Source organism: Malania oleifera, chromosome 4, assembly GCF_029873635.1.
Source record: "Malania oleifera isolate guangnan ecotype guangnan chromosome 4, ASM2987363v1, whole genome shotgun sequence".
NCBI lineage: Eukaryota > Viridiplantae > Streptophyta > Magnoliopsida > Santalales > Ximeniaceae > Malania > Malania oleifera.
This window is the reverse complement of record NC_080420.1, coordinates 120,589,100-120,608,059: the sequence shown is the minus strand read 5'-3', so window position 1 is coordinate 120,608,059 and position 18,960 is coordinate 120,589,100. Positions and strand designations below refer to the sequence as shown.

The following is an 18,960-nucleotide window of genomic DNA, read 5'->3' as shown; positions in this document are numbered from 1 at the left end:
TTAATAGATTTTAAAAATGAAAGGGGTTGGGGCCTAATGCTCTCGTTGAGAGTCGAACTCAAGACCTCCCGCTTACTAAACGGGTGCTCTAACCAACTGAGCTACGAGAGCTGTTTATTAAACTTACGAATATTAATATATTTCACCAATAAATTAAGCAAATTTTAATTTTGAGTTTGCTGCTCATGTCCACCAAACTATAATAAGCGTCTAATTTTAAATACTTTTTATGAGTAAACAATCACAAAATTAACATAAATAAATGTTACTTGTTTTCCTCCTGTTTCTTATGATTTGATGTCAAAAAAATTGTTTAAAAACATGCATGACAATTTCGTAGAAATTTTTTTTTTTTGAGTAATAGTGTATCCTATCATAATTTTTAAAATGTATAGTGGCAAGGACAATAAAATGAAAATTTTAAATTTAAAAAAATAAGTAACTTGCGTCGATGCATATGCTTTCAAGTACATTTTTTTTGGTCAAAAATACAATATATAGATTCAAAACTTTTAAAATGAATAGCTAGTTTCATTAATATGCTTGTATGTACATTAACCCATTAATTTTATAATTTAAAAAAAAAAAAAAAAAAAAACCACATTATTTTGGTAATGAATTTTATTCATATCTACATAGAAGTTCAAACAATTAAATTCTAATTTTAATTCCTTCCTCAACTATGAGGGGCAAACCTAAGATGAAAAAATGTGGTTTTTTTCTTGGAGGTATGAGTGACTTTACTTCGAATTCTTCTATGTGACTTTCTGATTTCATGTGTGAATCTTGAATGCCAATGTAATTAACCTATGTTTAAGAAGGAAACGAGAGCATAAGGTCTAAAATTTTATGTTAAAGGAGAGGAAGGAAACCAAAGTTTCTTTATTAATATTCCATGCTATTCCTCAAAACTTCCCCTCATAAATTTTTAAATTAGAAGTTTCACACAATATGTGAAAATAAATTAAGAGTTAGAATCTAAAAACTCCACTCAAATTTTCTCCTTTTACAATTTAATCTCGCCAGATATCCAAGTATCATGTCTAACCCATTTTACCATAATCAATTTTACTGTAATTTAATTATTATGGTTAACTTTTATAATGTCAACGAGAGATGCCTTTATAATCACGAGACGATCGTTTTTGTAGTTGAAGATCAATTGTTTCACTTCATTCCTACTTGAAATTGAATATGATAACACAACTTCATCATCAGCTACTTAGGAGAATAAGTATACCATAGTTTTATATTCTCATTATATTCCGTCATGTTATTAAAAATAGGAATTCTGCAAGCCAAGTGTGACCCAAGATTTTTCAATCCAAAAAAGTAATGAGCAGTATCAAGTAGAGCTTTTCAGGACACTGCACCACTTTGAATTGAAATCCAATAAACTTGAGAGTTTGTAGCCCAAATGCCCAGCATATAGGGCTGTACATGCAAACCAAACTGTTGCCTATTTAAACTCTCTTTGCTTGCAAAACATACAGAACCATTTCCTTCCAGTTGCAAGTAGAGTTGGAATAACAAACAATGGGATGCATTCATTTTTATTGCAGAAAGAATCAAATACAAACAGTTATAGAAATTTCTCATCACATCACAAAGGCAAGTATTAGGGGAACTGACCTACAAAAACTCCCCAGGAAGCCAAAAGAATCAATGGTGGATCGAACAACCTAGCACCAAATACAATAGAAGTATACACCTTCCCAGGGCAGTCATCCCCACACATTGAACAATGCTTTGCACTCAAACCCTAGCCCCCAAAACAGAATTTAAAAAAAAAATTGAAAATAAAAATAAAAATGTAGTCAAATGTATTCTAGGGTATGCTGGAGAGATCCCACACTCTTATGCTACAGCCTATGCATGGCACTCCAGCATGTTTGAGCGTGTAAAAGATTTTGGGGTAATCACAACAATAAAATTGTGTGCAAGATCCAAAATGAAAAACTTCTCCAGATCACAAGAATATTTCCTTGAGGATTAGAAGGACCAACATGACAAAACACATGATGACAAGCACAGTAGTGCACCTCACCATTCCTCCATGCTTCTGTGTTCTCTCTGCCTGCAAGTAGAGTAATACCCAAAATTAAATTGCAAAGCACTATTGTATGCGCATACACACGCGCACGAGTGAAAGATAGAGAGGGAGAGATTTAGAAAAAAACAATAGATTTGAGAGTGTTGGTGAAGAAAAAGTTCAGCAGAAATTGTAAGCACAGGCTACTGAAAGAAAAAGTTGGGGACCTTCTGCAACTGTTTAAAGCCATCGTCCACTGATGCCGCAACATTCTGAATGTTGTAGTCTATTCTATCAACAATAGTGCCCTGCTTGCAAAGAACATATTCAGTGAGCAGCTAAGATGATGTCCAACAAAACATTTGAACCAGTTTGCATCTCCAAACCTGGTCTATTACAAGCACCGACAGATCCTTCATTATTTGGGCGAGTTCACTTACTGATTCCACAACCTATCAAACATAAAATGAAAAGCCTTATTGTTAAATTACAACATTGGCAACAAAATTAAACGGTTGATCAAGAACATTAGAAAGAGCATTTCAAGAAAGTTGTTAAGGATAAAATTAGTGAGCAGAAAGATGTCACAGACCTGTTGAATTTCTCTCTCCCTTTCTGCTGTAAATGCTTCGCTTTTCTTTAGCTTGGCCATTTGATGCGCATTAAACCCCTACATAGTGTTTTTTTTTTTTTTTTTTTTTAAAGATTTCAGCAGATATGCACAAAAGATGGATCAAAATTACACATTTCAAAAATAACATTTTGCAAATGTCATAAAATGACTTCATATTTTGGGGATCCAACCTTCCCCCCTCTTGGAAAAAAAAGATAAAAAGAAAGAAAAAAAAAAACAGAAGAAAAGCAATCATCTGCCATAACATATACAAGTGAGCCACAGCTTGCTTATATGCAATATAGGGGCTTTGAAACTAAAAGAATATACTGGCTAATTATCTTTCAGTTATTCTGCATTTGTATTGTGAGCTTTCTACTCTAAAAAACCATACAGTTTTATAACCCAGATCACTGATTTCAAGAAGTTAATGCCATTTGAGACATTTAACCTGATGAACTAGACACAAGACTATAAATCTTGGCATACCATGTCATCAAAGACATCATCCTCCCTTTTGTACCTGCTTCCATTTAAGTTCATCTCCAAGTCAACCCCATCTTGACCCTACATCACAGAGTAATAAATTAAATATATCTTGAAAACATAGGCGCATTTATCACTAAACAATTTAGAATTTATTATTGATAAATTGAGAAGATAATTAAGGAGGAAAGCCCAATACACCAGAACTAAACTGTATAAGAAAGCAATTCCATAAGCCTAAAAACAGGGAATTGAATTGCATCAATTTTGAAAAGAGCAAAGTTACAATTACCCCAAGTAAAAAAATTTTAGCCACTACTAAGTCTTAGTCAAATGCATAGTTCAGTAATTTCTTTCTATAATTCAATACCTCTTTTTGCTGTTGGAGACGCTTCAAATAAGTTGACTGTTTCTTGCGAAGTTCCACTGAAAGATTCTGAAGATCCGTAGCAAGAGAGCGCTGCAATGGCAACATCCAAAAGAAAGAACAGTTAACCATAGTCCATCATTTGGGAAGTCAATGACATCATGCACAACTGCTAAAGACCCATAACACAAGAATTGCTGATTCTGAAAATTTTGCTAGTTGGCTGTCACTGCGATTTCCTAGTTATAGAAACTTCTTTAGAGTTATGAGGTCTCCGTACTTTTAAAATTTTTTTGGAGGAACTCACAATTTCTTTATGTAATGCTTGGAGATCAAGCAAACTTGACCACCAAGCAAAGAGTAACAAGGGTTTAAAAAAGGTCCCTGCGGGGTGGGGGGTGGGGGGTGGGGGTTGGTGGAGGTTGCTCTGCAGCATCTTTGAAGATCCCCGGAAATCTGATGCTCATGGCATCTTGTTTGAGCATGGAAATTTGACTTGTCAGAAACTAGGGCTGCAAATGAGCCGGGCCGACGGCTCGAAAGAATATCAGCTCGGCTCGAGCTCGGTTTACTTCAAGCTCCAAAAATCAAGCTCGAGCTCAGTCTAGACCACAAACCCAAAAAGCCAAGGCCAACCAATTTCTTATTTAGAAATTCAAAGGCCATTTATGGCCAGCTAGGCCTAAAATGATATATTAAAGCAAGCCCACTAAAAACTGGGCCAACTAAAACTACAAACACACCAGGAAGACCACAAAAATTGAGGCCCACATATTTTACCTTACTAATTGTGCAGGCCCGCAATGGAGCTAGCCTGCTGACTTGTGAGAAGGCTGACAGAAAGAGAAATCTTGGCAAGGCTTCTATAAGTTGCTGAGTAGCTAAATGCTTTTTGAATTTCGGACGAGGGACAAAAGCAAGGCTGTAGCTCTCTGCCTCCCTCTCCCATGCTTTATCCCCACTGCAACCCCTTATACCTATCCCACATCGGAAGATTGAACTCTTCCTGGATCTCCTCTCTTCTATATAAGCCTATTATTCCATTTGTTGAATAACAATTAAAATAATAACTATTAGTTATTTTGGATTTTATTAATGTCTGTTGATTTTTGTGACTCAATAGTTACTTTATTAACTTAAATAAATAAAATAAAATATTTTAAGTATTAATTTAAAATTGAGCACATTATCGAGCTTAATCAAGCTGTTCACGAGCCTAAACGAGTCGAGCCCGACTGTGTTCAGGCTCAGCTCATTTATTAAACGAGCCTAAAAATTGGGCTTGAGAATCGCTCACCTAGATAATAAATGAGCCTAAACGAGCTCTTACCAAGCCGAGTTCCCAAGCCACTCATGAGTGGGTAGGTTCTTTTGCAGCCCAACCAAGAATGGTCACATTCTTGGGAATGAAAAAAATCCTATGAAACATGAGCATCCTACTCCGACCTCCTCTCATGGGTAAGTTTCATGGGAATCTTACTTTCTGGACCAATTTGCCCTCATTATTTAGCCTTTTAATATAATCAATCTATTATTATATTCAAAATAATAAAGTACTAATAAAAAATAAAAGTAAAATTTTAAATTAGCATAATATAAATTATCTTTAATTAGAAATTATATAATGTTAATTAAAGATATAAATTATTTTTGAAATGGCTATTAAAAGTGTAAATATTTATGTTAATTAACATTTTAATTGATATTTGCAATTTATTAAATAAAAGTAATATTATTGTTGTCTTATAAATTTAATATAATAATATTTAGACAATATATTTCCCTCAATCATTTCGGGTAATCAATTAATAAGTGTTAAATGTTTTACATTTATAATTATTGAAAGTTTTAGAATATAGATTTAACTATGTATTTTTGATAGGGTTTTGAGTTGAAAAGTATAATTGTTCTTCATATATTAGTTACACGCATGTCAAGGGTATAATGGTCATCTTCTTAAAATACATGCTAGGATTCCCATATTGAACTAAGCATTGACATGGGAATCCTACGTACATTCCTGGGAATCTAACAATGCGAACCAAACAAAAATTGTCCCATGAGACAGGCATCCTATTCCCTGGTGAGATTCCGGGAGTGTCATTCCATGGAAATCTTTTTGATGCCACAAACCAAACGACCCCTAAGGTTTTATCCAACAAAGAAGTGTCTACTCCCCTCATTCCATAAAACCCTAAACCCTAGCCCACCAATTTGTAAGTCTAATTCTTGGCAGCATTGATAAAGAGTTGACCTACATGAAGCTGCAATTACCAACTTGGTGAATAAGACACATCATGGGAACAGGAAGAGCAGAAATCAAAGAGCTTTGCCTGATTTCTCACAATCACTGAGAAGGGTTAGATGAAAGAATAGAAACAGATGCCCTTAAACTTCTAAATCCAAAACATGCCACCATGCACAGATCTGAAAACAATTAAAGAATGATGACCAACGGTTAAAGAAGAAATGCTAGTTAGAGCAAAACAAATCTTTCTCCAAGAAAATTTTGTTAGGCCAAAACTAATCTTTCCCCAAGAAGCTCGGACTCAATAAATGATTTATTAACCAGAGAAAGAAATGGCAGCAAAACATCATTATCAAGTGTTTTGTATAACCTTCTCGTCCATCCATAGTAGTACTAAAAATAAAAAGAAAAAAAAAAAAACCTATCAATTCTAAATGAGGTTTCTTAGATCTGCAAGTTAATGAATAATAGTAAAATTTTCCCTTTTTTGTTTTTTAATATTTTGACCCATTTGAAGGTCCACTGGACCTAGGTGATACAAGTGGAGCTTGCTCATCGCCCATCCCAAATCTCTCTCCATCCCTTCCCAAAGCTCAAACCTGAGAGCTCCCACTTAGATTACCATAATCTCATGCCCAACCATAGGGTGTCCCCAAGGGAAGAGTAATATTAATTTCTTGCAATAAGAAAAAAACAACTGAAAAATCTCATGTATAACAATTAAGGTCTTATCACATTGCAATTGAGGAAACTGTAAGCTGTAACCAGAAACAAGTATACGGCAGGATATTTACAGGATATTTAATGACCGTAGAGACATACCTGCACATTTTTCCTGATGTTAGAATCCTCAGATGGCCCTGCCGCAGAAAGCTTCTGTAATCTCTTCTCTGATCTTTTCAAAAGATCAGTTATTTCATGAGTAAGAGCCTCAATCATGTGCTGGTCTTCTTTTCCATCTCCAAATGAGGGCATTAAAGCCTTGGCATGGGCTTTGACTAACTCAGCCATCTTTGCCCGTGCACGTTGCACATTTTCCGCTATTTCTTCAGATACATCCACCCAAGCAGGAGGTAGACCCACTGTAAGTGCACCTCTACTACTGCAGCAGGAAAATTATTACAGGCTTCTCTATGATGATATTGAGATTATATGTGCACATAAAGGAAAGAGATAAGAAAAAGGGATTAATGTTATTGCATAAAATACAACATACTAAACTCTAAAGAAAACAACATAGGAAGCCTCTGAATAATCCTAGTAATCCAACACCACTTTTTGTTTTCTTTTGTTTTATTTTTCCTTTATTTTTTTTATATGACATTTAAAACAAGCCCATCCATGAAGGGCTCCTTTTTAGGTTTCTACCATCATTTGTCATTCATAATCATAACTCAACTTTCGATGACTAGCTAATTCTAGAGAATGCTTTGTGCATTTAAATGCTTCAACAAACCAAACAATTCCATTTTTCCCAAGGATATCCATGCATGTAACCCACATGGCCACATGTGAAGAGGCTGTTAACATGACTCAAAAACGTGATTCTTAGGCTGCAGTTTGCCACTCTATACCCCAAAAATGCCACTAATGCAAAAAAAATTCTGCCTTATCTTTTTTCTTTTGCAACAGAAAAATAATCGCCAGAACCAAGGTCAAAGCTATCATAAAATGTATACGAGTGGCACATGGAATTCTCTGTATAAACAGCACTCACAACAACAACAACAACAAAACCATGTCTTAGTCCCACTAAGTGGAGTATGCTATATGAATCTTTTTCCGCCAATTTATGAGATCATGGACCATTTCTTTTGAGAGATTCAAGGATATTAAATCCTTACTCACTATCTCCTCCCAAGTTATTTTAAGTTTACCCCTACCCCTTCTACTGCCCCCCCCCCCCCCCGCCCCCACAGTAACTAAGTCACTTTTCCTCATAGGCGCACTATGTGGCCTACGTTGCAAGTATCCATACCATCTGAGTCGTCCCTCCCTTATCTTATCTTCTATAAGAACTACATCTAACTTACCACGAATATGTTCATTCCTTAATTTATCTTTCAATGTTATACCACTCATCCATCTAAGCATTTTCATCTCGGCAACTTTTACATTTTAGATATTAAGTTTCTTCGTTGCCCAACATTCCTATCCATATAACATAGCTGGTTAAAACCCACCATAGAACTTCCCTAAGTATCATTTCATATGCTTTCTCAAGGTCAATAAATATCATATGCAAGTCCCTCTTCTTTTCCCTAAACTTTTCCATTAATCTTCTTAAAAGATAAATAGCTTCTGTGGTAAATCTCCCAGGCATAAAACCAAATTGATTTTCTGAGATCTTCGTTTCTAACCTTAATCTTTGTTTAACTACCCTTTCCTATAGTTTCATCGTATGACTCATAAGTTTAATTCCACGATAGTTATTACAATTTTGAATATCTCCTTTATTTTTGTATATAGGTATTAAAGTATTTTTCCTCCGCTCATCTGGCATTTTCTTAGTTTTTACAATTGTATTAAATAAATTAGTTAACCATATAATTCCGTTATCACCCAAGCATTTCCAAACTTCAATTGGGATGTTATCTAGTCCCATAACTTTCCCATTTTTCATCTTTTTTAGTGCAAACTTAACTTCGTTAACTATAATTTTGCGAATAAATCTTATATTTTTAGTCTTTTCCTCATTTGACAATTCTAAGTTTAAGTCTTCTCTTTGGTTTTCGTTAAACAACTTACTAAAGTAACTTCGTCATCTTTCTTTAATATCTTCGTCCTTAACCAAGACAATATCATCCTCACTTTTTATACATTTTACGTTTCCTAAGTCCTTACTCTTCCTTTCTCTAACTTTAGCAAGTTTAAATATATCTCTTTCCCCTTCTTTTGTACCTAATCTATCATACATACTATTAAATGATCTATATTTAACTTCACTAGCGGCCTTTTTTGGCATCTTTTCTTGCCTCCTTATATTTTTCAAAGTTATCTCTGTTTCTACATTTTTGCCACGTTTTATACCAAATTCTTTTTTTCTTTATGATTTTTTGTACATCTTTATCCCACCACCAACTCTCTTTGCTATTCGAGAATCTTCCCCTTGATTCACCTAAAATCTCTTTTGCTATCTTTTTAATAAAGCTAGCTAATCTATTCCAAAGAGTATTTGTATCTATCACATCCTCTATTCCAAAGAGTATTCAAGAAACAGCACTCACAACAATAGCATAAAAATCTAGGACAGAAAAATGGATGGGCAATCCCCATTTACTGTGATACTGTTAAAGGACGTTTCAGTACCATGAAAGATTCTAGCTAGCACATTGTGTACATTAATCAATAAGCCAATTTTCAAGCACTCATAAGCATGTGTATCAAACATCTAATCCTATATTATCAAATTAGCAATAGGAGATCTAACTAGCAATTTCTCAAAAATTGGGCATCTTACTTTTCATTTTTACTTCTTTCTCATTCAGCCTCTGGGTAAGTCTTGCTTAATTCTTTTTGGTTCTCTTCCAAGTAAGATACAACTTGCAAGGGCTTGGACCTTGGACAGTTTTTGCATTTTCTCTTGCAATTCTTCAATTAACATTTGGTGTGTGACCTAACTTTGATTATTTCCTTCAGAATGCTTTTATTTGGAAAATTGAGTTTACTTCCAAGACTTAGATTTTTGTCTAGACTGCTGTTATTAGTAGAATTAACACTATGAATCGTTGTAGATCAGGAGGCCTTGTGACATTATCTTCCAATGTGTATGTTCTTTTCTCTGTAGTAGTGAGTATAGCTCTCATTCCACACAACACTATTTATACGCTTATTTGAAAGTTTATTCCATAATTTGAGGGTCAATGTCTGTATTTTCTGGAAAGGTTTTCATTAGATGTGCAGGGGTGTTTTTTTTTTTTTTTTTTTTTGTGGGGGGAGTAAGGAGGGTAAGGTTCTATTGTGCAGTGCTCTTTTTGCTGTTGTCTGGTCAATTCAGTTGGGTTGTAATGCCAAAATTTTAAGGATCAAGTGTTGTCCACTGATCTTGAAGTGGGGTTGTTTTCTTTGCTTCTTTTTCAATGGTCTTCTAAAGCTTTTGAGGAGGTATCATTTGGTTGATTTAAAATGAGATTTGAGGTCTCTACTTCATCCCTTTTGCTTTTCTCTCTTGCATTTTGTTAGATTACGCTTGACCTAGAAGCTTAAGTTATTATGTTGTGGCCAACAATGTAAATCAAGCTTTAACACTCCCCCACACATGCAGTCCAATAGCACGTGGAGAGATAAATACACAATAAATAACACCCATGATAGGGAATACAATAGTTTTTTAAACACCACACAATAAATGTGGGCAACAAGACTATAGCCCAAGACCTCCTAGTAACTAACTTTAATAAATACCACTTTACCTAGAAGCTTAAGCTGTTAGGTTGTTGCCTTGTTGGTCAACGATGTATATCAAGCTTTAACACATTTTATTTTTTTCTAGAGGATATCTTATCCTCTCTCTCGTACTTCTTCTCCTTCTTAATAAAATTGTACTTTTAACTTTGGGGAAGAGAAAATATATATATATATGAAATCAAAGAAAGAAATCCTGAAAACTCATAAAGCATAGAAAATTGCAGCTCCAAATTGAATAGATTGCATTATTTTAAAACCTGGACCAATGACCAACTCTGTGAAGCCAGGTTGGAACATTCAGAGTTGGTTGGTAGTCTCAATATGACATCATTATACATGTATTACGAAGATAATATTACACCAATCTCCAAGATGCTAGTCACCTATCAGCCAATTAGAGCCAAAAAACAATCACGAATGACAATCTTAAATAAATTTTAAATTTTTTATTTTTAAATATTCTTGGAACTCTTATTATTATTATGAGACACAAATATTGAAAGGTAGGGAAAATAAAGGTTTGATTCAATTAAAAATTTACTGAAGTTGGTGTGCATGTGTGGATATGCAATTGTGCATTACCTGCTGCTGCAGTGCATATGTATCATTAACTCAGTAAATAAACAAACAGGCTAAAACAGCTGCAGTTGTTGTAGTGGTAATCAACGACCTTATCATCTGTGAGGTTTAAGGCTTCAGTCTAAGCAGTAGCAAGTTAGCGACATGAAAAAACTTTTTTGCGCAAGGCTGGTTTACCCCACCAATGACCATAGCTTCAACTGGGTCACCCAACAAGGGAGAGGGGGGGATCCTTCAAACATTTGGTTGAACTATGTGAGGTAGAACTTTATTTTTAATGATAAAGTCAAGAAACTTATTGTCAACATAGGTGTTCACTATTGGCAAACTAAAGCTTTTCAATAAAGATAAAAAATAAATGTATATTTCTAGTGGAGTGGTACAGGCTTTGTTCTCAACACATTCATAGAGGCGATGAATCAAAAGTTGTCATAAACAAAACAAAGACAACAACAGTTCAAGCTGCAAGTCCTTCTAGGTGGGATCAGCTACATGAATCCTTTTCTGACAACGTACACAATCGTTGGCAATGTTCTTCAGCAATTTAGGACTGCTAAATCCTTACTAATTATATCATTCCAAGTAAATTTAGGTCTACAACAACCCTTTCTGCTGCCACTCTCAGTATCAAACTCACTCTTATTCACTAGTGCACTATTTGGGCTACGCTACAAATGCCCAAACCAACTAACCCGCCCTTCTCTTATCTACGCCTAACTTACTATGAATATTTTCAATCCTTAATTTATTTCTTAACACTATACCACTCATCCACCTCAATACTTTCATTTTCACAACTTATACTTTTTGGATATATTGTTTCTTAGTTATTCAATATTTTGATTGGTATAGCATAGATAGTCTTATGGTGGTCCTATATAACTTTTCTTTTAATTTCAAGGGTATTCTACAATCATGTGACACACCTAAAGCACTTTTCCATTTTACCTATCTTGCTTTAACTCTATATATTACATCTTTTTTAATTTCTCCTTCAGCTGGTATAATAGATCCAAGGTATCAGAATATACTAGTGCTATAAAACAAAAGTTGTAATAAATCATTAAAAATACACCTGGGGAGGAAACAAAGACAATTGTACTATGACACTTGTGAAACCTTAACAAGATGGAGGAAATCAATTAGAGCTCATATCTTGGAAAGCATCAAAAGAAAAAAAATAAAAAATAAAAATAAAAAGAGACCATGACCAAAAGCTAGTTCAGTTGGTAGAATCAAAAGTCCTCTATTGAAATGTAAAAGCCAGTTCATCATAACTACAGACTTTGAGAGCTTGTTGAGATGATGTATTTTCATTTCTGAATTCTTAATTTTATTATTATTTTCCTCTCTTTCTCTCGTTTTCAGGATGTTGGCCTGTCCTCCTCCTTTAATATTTCTTGTTCTCTTAATACAATTTTTATTCATCTAAATGAATAGTCAAGAGAGGACTACTTTCGAGATCTAAAGCAAATTAAACCATCTCAGAAGACAGGTTTCTCTTCTGCAGACCCAGATCTTAAAAATAATTCCTTCCCCTAACACTTTTGTACTTATTTTTTTCACTTTGCCCGTTCTTATTGAGATTCAAACTTAAGCTGACAAGATTGAGCAAAAACTATATCTTTAACCATTAAAATTGCCTCAACTCACCTCGGCAAAGCATAACTCATATTGCAATGAAAAATGAAATGGCAACCCCATCAGGACATGACCCAATCAAAGATATCAAAACATGGAAAATGGCTAAAACCTTGCTCTTTTCAAAAGAACAATCTGTAGTTCAATTTTGACTCCCATTTTAATTCAGGGTTCTTTTGTTGGTAAATTTATATCCATCCATTGGCTAATAAAGAAAGTCTAATGCATTTCCTGGGGGACCCTGCTAGTCAAATCCTCTATAGTCTAAGCCAAGGCTACAAATAAATATTACAACTGCACCCAGTCATGAAATTCAAACATGGTTCTATTAATTCCCATCAGGTATTTCATCTCACATGCAACTAAACAACTGCCTTCCGCACCAAATTTTCAAACAATGTCTTCCTAGATGTACAAATCCACCAACACGAAATCCAATTTAGCATAAACGAGGTAATACGCATGACACTTACAAACCACATTACAAATCACAACTTCTAAACCAGCAATTTGCAGCTTCTAACTCTTGTCTCAATGCGCTTCTCGTCGACCTAATCCATCCTCCAATCACAGTTTAGGATATGTTGCATGGCCAAAATTTTACAAGAATTTCACGCTAATACCATTTCTAGTCGACCTAATCCAATTCTCCGATCTCTCATATATAAAAAAAGATAAACATACCTCGAACTACCCGGATCATCCGTGCTGAGCGGAGCATAAGCCCGGTTCGGGTGAAGGAGCGAAGTGCTGACCAACTCGATGACCGGACCACCGGAGGTCGACGGCGAAGACGCGGACGAGGACAAGGGAGACGATCCCGCCGGCGCGCGCACGCTCTTCAACGCATCTCTGTACTTCTTATAGAGAATCGTCCGATTCCTCATAGCCATGAGCGATCGAAAAAGAACGCGAATTTCGCGAGATCAAGAGCTACACGATGTTCGGACCCGCGTCGCTGTGCAGATCTGTAAAAAGGAGAGACTTGAAGAAGGCTGTCGCATTTCAGATGCGGTGAAGGAGGAGGATGACGGCGACGAGGTCAGCGATCGAAGGGAAGTTACGCGCCGCCGGCGCCGGTGAGTTGTGAACCGGTGGGTCGTCGGAGAGATAACCGGAGCGTCGGCAGTGGGTTCTCTAGGGGGATGAGACTGGTGAGTGAAACTTTGTCTTTGCCTCGGAAGGAAATGTTGAGAACACTTGCAATTTATTTATTTATTTATTAATAAAAACAATTATTTTGTTAATAAAATTGTGAAGTGGGGGATTTTTGTAAAGATATAAAAAAAAAATTATTTTGATGATTTGTCATTATATTTTTTAGGTATTTACAATCTTTACAGATAATTTTTCCTCAATGAGTTGAAATCTGTAGTCACAAAAAAAATTATGATGTATGAGAAACAAGATTTTAATAATTGATTGATTTTTAATTATTGATATTTTTAACATATGTGTAAAAGCGTTAAATTCAAAAATAAAAAAAGTGAATGCACTGACTGATTAATCGAGTTGTTAAAACAATGCATAGTATAAAAGTGGTAAATTCAACTTACACGGGCTACACATTAGTCAAAAACTTTAGCTTTTATCATTAGCAGAATGTTTTAAGTTGGAAAAAGTTTTAAAATTATGATATTTTCAATGAATGCAAAATAATTACCCAACATAACTTTTTACTACTCGAAATAACGTTCAAGGTAAGTATCTTATCCGATATTTACTAAACAAAAATTAGAATAACATTAACTCGACTATACATTGACAATAGAGGCTAAAGCAGCTTAGTTTTTGTAGAAATTTGAACCCGAAAAATAAAGAAATAAATAAGAAAAATGTATTTTCAGTAGGTTTCATCGACGAAGCTCAGGGCGTCGTTGACGAAAAGATCCTGAACGACTGAAAGTTCAAGCTTAGGGTTCGTCGACGAAACTCCTTTCGTCAACGAACGTCCTTCTGTAATTCGTCAACAAAGATGTCATTTTGTCGACGAAGGTGAATGGGTCAAAGTCAAAGGGTTATAAATTGATTTTTTGGTTGCTTAATCCTTAATAAACTGAATCTCTCTCTCTCTCTCTCTCTCTCTCTCTCTCTCTCTCTCTCTCTCTCTCTCTCTCTCTCTCTCTCTATAACCCGCACCCTCACTCTCTCTCTCTCTCCGCGATTTATCACCGCTCGTTGCCAGATTCGATGATCGGAAGTTACCTCAAGGATCTAAGGAAGATTCTCTACAAGTCTAGCATAACAAATTTTTGATCTAAACTTTTCAGGCATTACTCCAAAATCAAGGCAAGTATGATATTTTAAGGTTGTATAGTTGCTTTAGAGTATAGGAAGCTTAGGAAATGCTAAATGAGGAATATTTTGGGGTTTGTGTTGATTTATCTATGGGAAATGTGACTTTAGGATTTTGAACTGCAAATGTTGTAGGGCGTGGATTTTGGGGTTTTCAGTGGGCTTTCTTGTAAGTCAGGTAAGGGGATTTGTTTACATTAGTTATTTTTGAAATCTGAACCAGTTAAACTATAGTTTATGGTTATAGGTGTGATATGTATTGTAACGTCCCGGTCCTTTATACGAACCCAAAGTGCTACTACACATATTATGTTATACCTGTATCTGATAAGCATATATAAACAACCCGCCCTAAACAGGGACAAACGGGTGTAACTCATACATATTTGTATGCATGTACAACGAAAAACATAAACATTCTCATTCGGGGTTCTATTAGACATATACCGGAGTTCTATCTGTATTCCTCAGTACAAAAGATTTATGTTTAAAACCTAAACATATTACACCCTCTCACATTCTACCAGGCTAACAACCTAGTACTAATACAAAAACTTACGTCCACTAACAAGACTATATGCACCAAAGTCCCTCTAGAAGAACTAGGACTGACATCCCATAGGACCTAAAACAAAGGTTGTAAGATTGGGGTGAGACACTTATCAGTAAGGTGGAAGATATTACATCAATACGTGACTACATGAATTTATTCCAATTAAAATTAGTTGCACAGTATTACATACATAGTACAGTACTATCGGACATATATAAACATAATACATCATCATTACAAGTGAGAGTCCCCAAGGTTAGGGTAAGGTACAGGCTCATACAATGTACGATTCCCTCCACACGGTACTTGTTAGCTTTGGTGCAATCCCAAGAGGGGGGGTGAATTGGTATTTAAAAAGTTTTACCCCCTAGGTCAATCCACTAACATCAGTATTACACAAGTCTAAGGTCAATCTAGTGCATATAAAATAAATCAATGTAAATGTACAGCGAAATTTAAACTGCAATTGAAATTTAACCAAACATACACAATAAAAGAGTAAAGGAGACGATACCAGAAATGTTATCGAGGTTCGGCAAATTGCCTACATCCCCGCCTTGACTAACAATCACAAAAATTACCACTATAAGCTCATTTAACGGGTGGAGCGGCACCTAAACAATCAGATCAATTAGCACAGAGTTGGCCTCAACCTTCACAACCATGTCAAATTAACACAAGGCTGACCTCAACTGTAAAGACCCGAAAAATTAAAATGATTGAAATTAAAAATAAATAAATAAAATAACAAATAAATAAATAAAAGAAATGGTGTGGGAAAAAGAAAAAAAAATTAAAATTAAAAAAATTAAATTAAATTAAGATTAATTAAATAATTAGTTATTAAATTAAACATTTTTACATTGGATTTAAAAAAAAAACTAATTGAAATAAGAGAAATATATATATATATATATATATATATATATATATATATATATATATATATATAAAGTAACTAAAGAAGAAGAAGAAGAAGTCAGAGGCGGCCTACCCCCCCTTGAAATTTCTTCTGCGAGCCTCAGCTCGCTCCGTCTCCGTCTCTCTCTCTTTCTCAATTTCTCGGCAGATTTGCAGCGGATCGGGAAACGGAAGGTGTCGTTGGATTCCTAGTTTCGCTGCCGACATTTCTACTAGAGCAGATTTGTCGTGGGAACAGCTTAGGCACTGCTCCTAGGGAAAGGTAATTTTTTTCCTATTTTTCTAATTTCTCTTTAAATATGCTGTTAAATCGACGATTAGACACCACCACGGGGTCCTAGTCGTCATCGTCGTCATTTTGGCGTAGGTAATTTTTCAATTGTGGTTTTCTAGGTCTCACTCCAAAGCAATAGAGAGATTTGGGAAATTTGTAAAAATGGTTATATTTGCAGGTATTATTATTTATTTGGGAATTATGGTCCTAGGAAATAGTTAAATAGTATTTTATTTATGATTAATTTAATGGAACTAGGGTTTTTGATTCAGGGACCGGGTGAGCGTCGTAGGTATTTTTCGGAGTCCCTGTTGGCGTAGTTCAAGAAATCAGGTAAGGGGAAAAATATATATTAAACTAAAATTTTTATGAATTTAATGAAAAAATAAATTGTGTTATATATACGTGTATATGTTTCGGTATGGGTAAAATGTCAACTGTTTAAATTATATTTTTTTCGATTTTATGGTTGTTTATTAGATATGTATATGCAAAAATGAACTGATGAAAGTGAAAAAATATTTTCAGAATAATCATGTAAGAAATGAAAGGTATTTTCAGTATATAAACGTTAAATGTTTGTTGACTTATTTTACAGGCAATGTATGAATTTTATTGTTAAATTGTGTGGCATTAGAATCTGTGCAAATTATATGTTAAATGTATAAGATACAGGCTAAGTAAGTAAAGTAATGAGAATAAAATATGATATGGACAATGTTACTTGTGTATGTTAAATGCAACCATGTAAAGGTACAACAGCTGAAAACCGGGATAGCAGATTTTAACGCATTTCTATGTGGACTAACTGTAGCAGATTTTAGCACATTTCTATGTGGACTAACTGATGACGGCTAAAGAGCGGTTGTAATACAAAGGAATGAAATGAAAATGTTATAAAATGAAATGACAAGGAATGACAATGCAATGAAATGAAATGTGAAATGTGAATGATATAAATGGGAAAGAGTCACTTAAAGTGAAACACAAGGAAATGTTAAGTTATGAATATGAAAGAATGTGAATGATTGAATAACGATGGAAAGAATGATGTATTATGATATTAGAAGTATCTATATATGTAAAACATGTTACGATTGCGCGAGGCATACTCTTCGCCTGAAGGCTTGCTGAGTAAGGTGAGTGCACTTGTAGTTTCAGATGTGGCAGTAGCTGCATAACGCACTAGGGTAAAGGGAACCTACTTGTATGGGCGGGTATAATTCCCTATCCTTAGGGCTTTTACCGGTAAACTGTTGTTGAATGCGTGAGTATGAGATCAAGTTAACACTTGAGGGCTTACTGAGTAAGGTGAGCGCTCTGGTATGCTTCAATAATGACCTTCGGGTTACCTAAGTATCAGAGCAGAGGGGTGCTACTTGTATGGGCGGGTAATCACCCCTATCCTTGGGTAATCTCGTGGGTAAACCTTTGCATGTGATTGTTAGGTTCAGAAAATGACTTTCAATGTTATGTTAATGATTTGCAAATATTATAAAATGATATGTATAATCTCATGATGGCCACACACTGAGTTTAATATATTGTTTCTTCCCTTACTAAGATGTGTCTCACCCGAATATAAAGTATTTCTTTTTCAGGACGTCCTCGAGGTCAAACTTTGAGAGCTCAAGGTTTTTATAGCATTATTGGGAAATAGAAAAAGAAAAGGGTATATTTCTATGTTAATTTTGGGGAATGTAAATATTTATGTTTTATGTCTTTATGTTTTAAGGCTATTGAGTAAGGAATGATTGTGAAAATACTGAATTGTTTTGGGAGTTATGTAGATTTATGGAAATGGAGGTGATGGATGATTTATTATAGATTATAATTAGAATTAGTAAACTCTAGTATTATGTTATATGGAGATTATGTTTATGTTTTTTACTGCGTATATATTGGTTTATGGATTATCAGGGATTTTATCAGGCATAACGCACCGGACTCGGGATTAAGGGTTCGGGGCGTTACATCAACCTTTACAAACAATCCTTACCGGGCTGAATTACTGCCCCCTCATATCACACCTGGAATACAACAGTATTTTCACAATAAAGACAGGTACAATGATCATGTTTTTTAATCAAGCAGATGTATACCAAATGTAATCAATCACATGCACATTAATAATATAGGTAAATGTAAGTTCAGTGATGTAAATATTTGTGCAAGCAACACTCAACAATATGTGATCACTATAATGTTCAAGAGTGTTCTAAACAAGTTATATCAAATCTCAATGATAAATTAGGGTTTCAAATATGCTAATCAGATAATTAAACTATTTCAAAAGATTTCCTTCAATGAAATGAGCACAATAGTAGTTTGAAAATATTGTAACTTGTAAAAAATATTTTGCACAACAAATCAAACTATAGGAATCTTGCAATGACAATGCAAAAATGTTCAAGCCTATGAGTTTATCCCAACACAAGATTTATTATATTCAAATATGCAGGATAAATTTTGTTAAACTCCCCAAAATAATATCAAACAATCAAGCCAATAAAATGGGAGTATGAGTAATCTATACTAGTCAAT

At 34.7% G+C, this 18,960-nt stretch overlaps 1 protein-coding gene and 1 non-coding gene across 3 annotated transcripts; both read right to left on the bottom strand.

Annotated features, from left to right (window-relative positions):
• Window positions 1-37: 37 nt before the first annotated feature.
• TRNAT-AGU (transfer RNA threonine (anticodon AGU)) lies at window positions 38-111 on the bottom strand. The gene has a single exon. It is a non-coding gene; the product is annotated as a tRNA-Thr (tRNA).
• A 1,410-nt stretch (window positions 112-1,521) lies between these two features.
• Window positions 1,522-13,616, bottom strand: LOC131154135 (syntaxin-43-like). 2 transcript variants are annotated; one of them, XM_058106675.1, is made up of 8 exons: window positions 13,058-13,616; window positions 6,569-6,848; window positions 3,502-3,591; window positions 3,135-3,212; window positions 2,625-2,702; window positions 2,419-2,484; window positions 2,260-2,340; window positions 1,522-2,077 (listed from the first exon to the last, which is right to left on the bottom strand). In XM_058106675.1, exons 1-8 carry the CDS (start codon window positions 13,264-13,266, stop codon window positions 1,970-1,972), a joined length of 990 nt encoding a protein of 329 aa, XP_057962658.1. In that variant the 5' UTR covers window positions 13,267-13,616; the 3' UTR covers window positions 1,522-1,969. The 2 variants fall into 2 exon arrangements, with proteins under 2 accessions (XP_057962658.1, XP_057962659.1); XM_058106676.1 differs by having other exon boundaries at window positions 6,569-6,845; window positions 13,058-13,562.
• Between the last annotated feature and the right edge of the window lie 5,344 nt (window positions 13,617-18,960).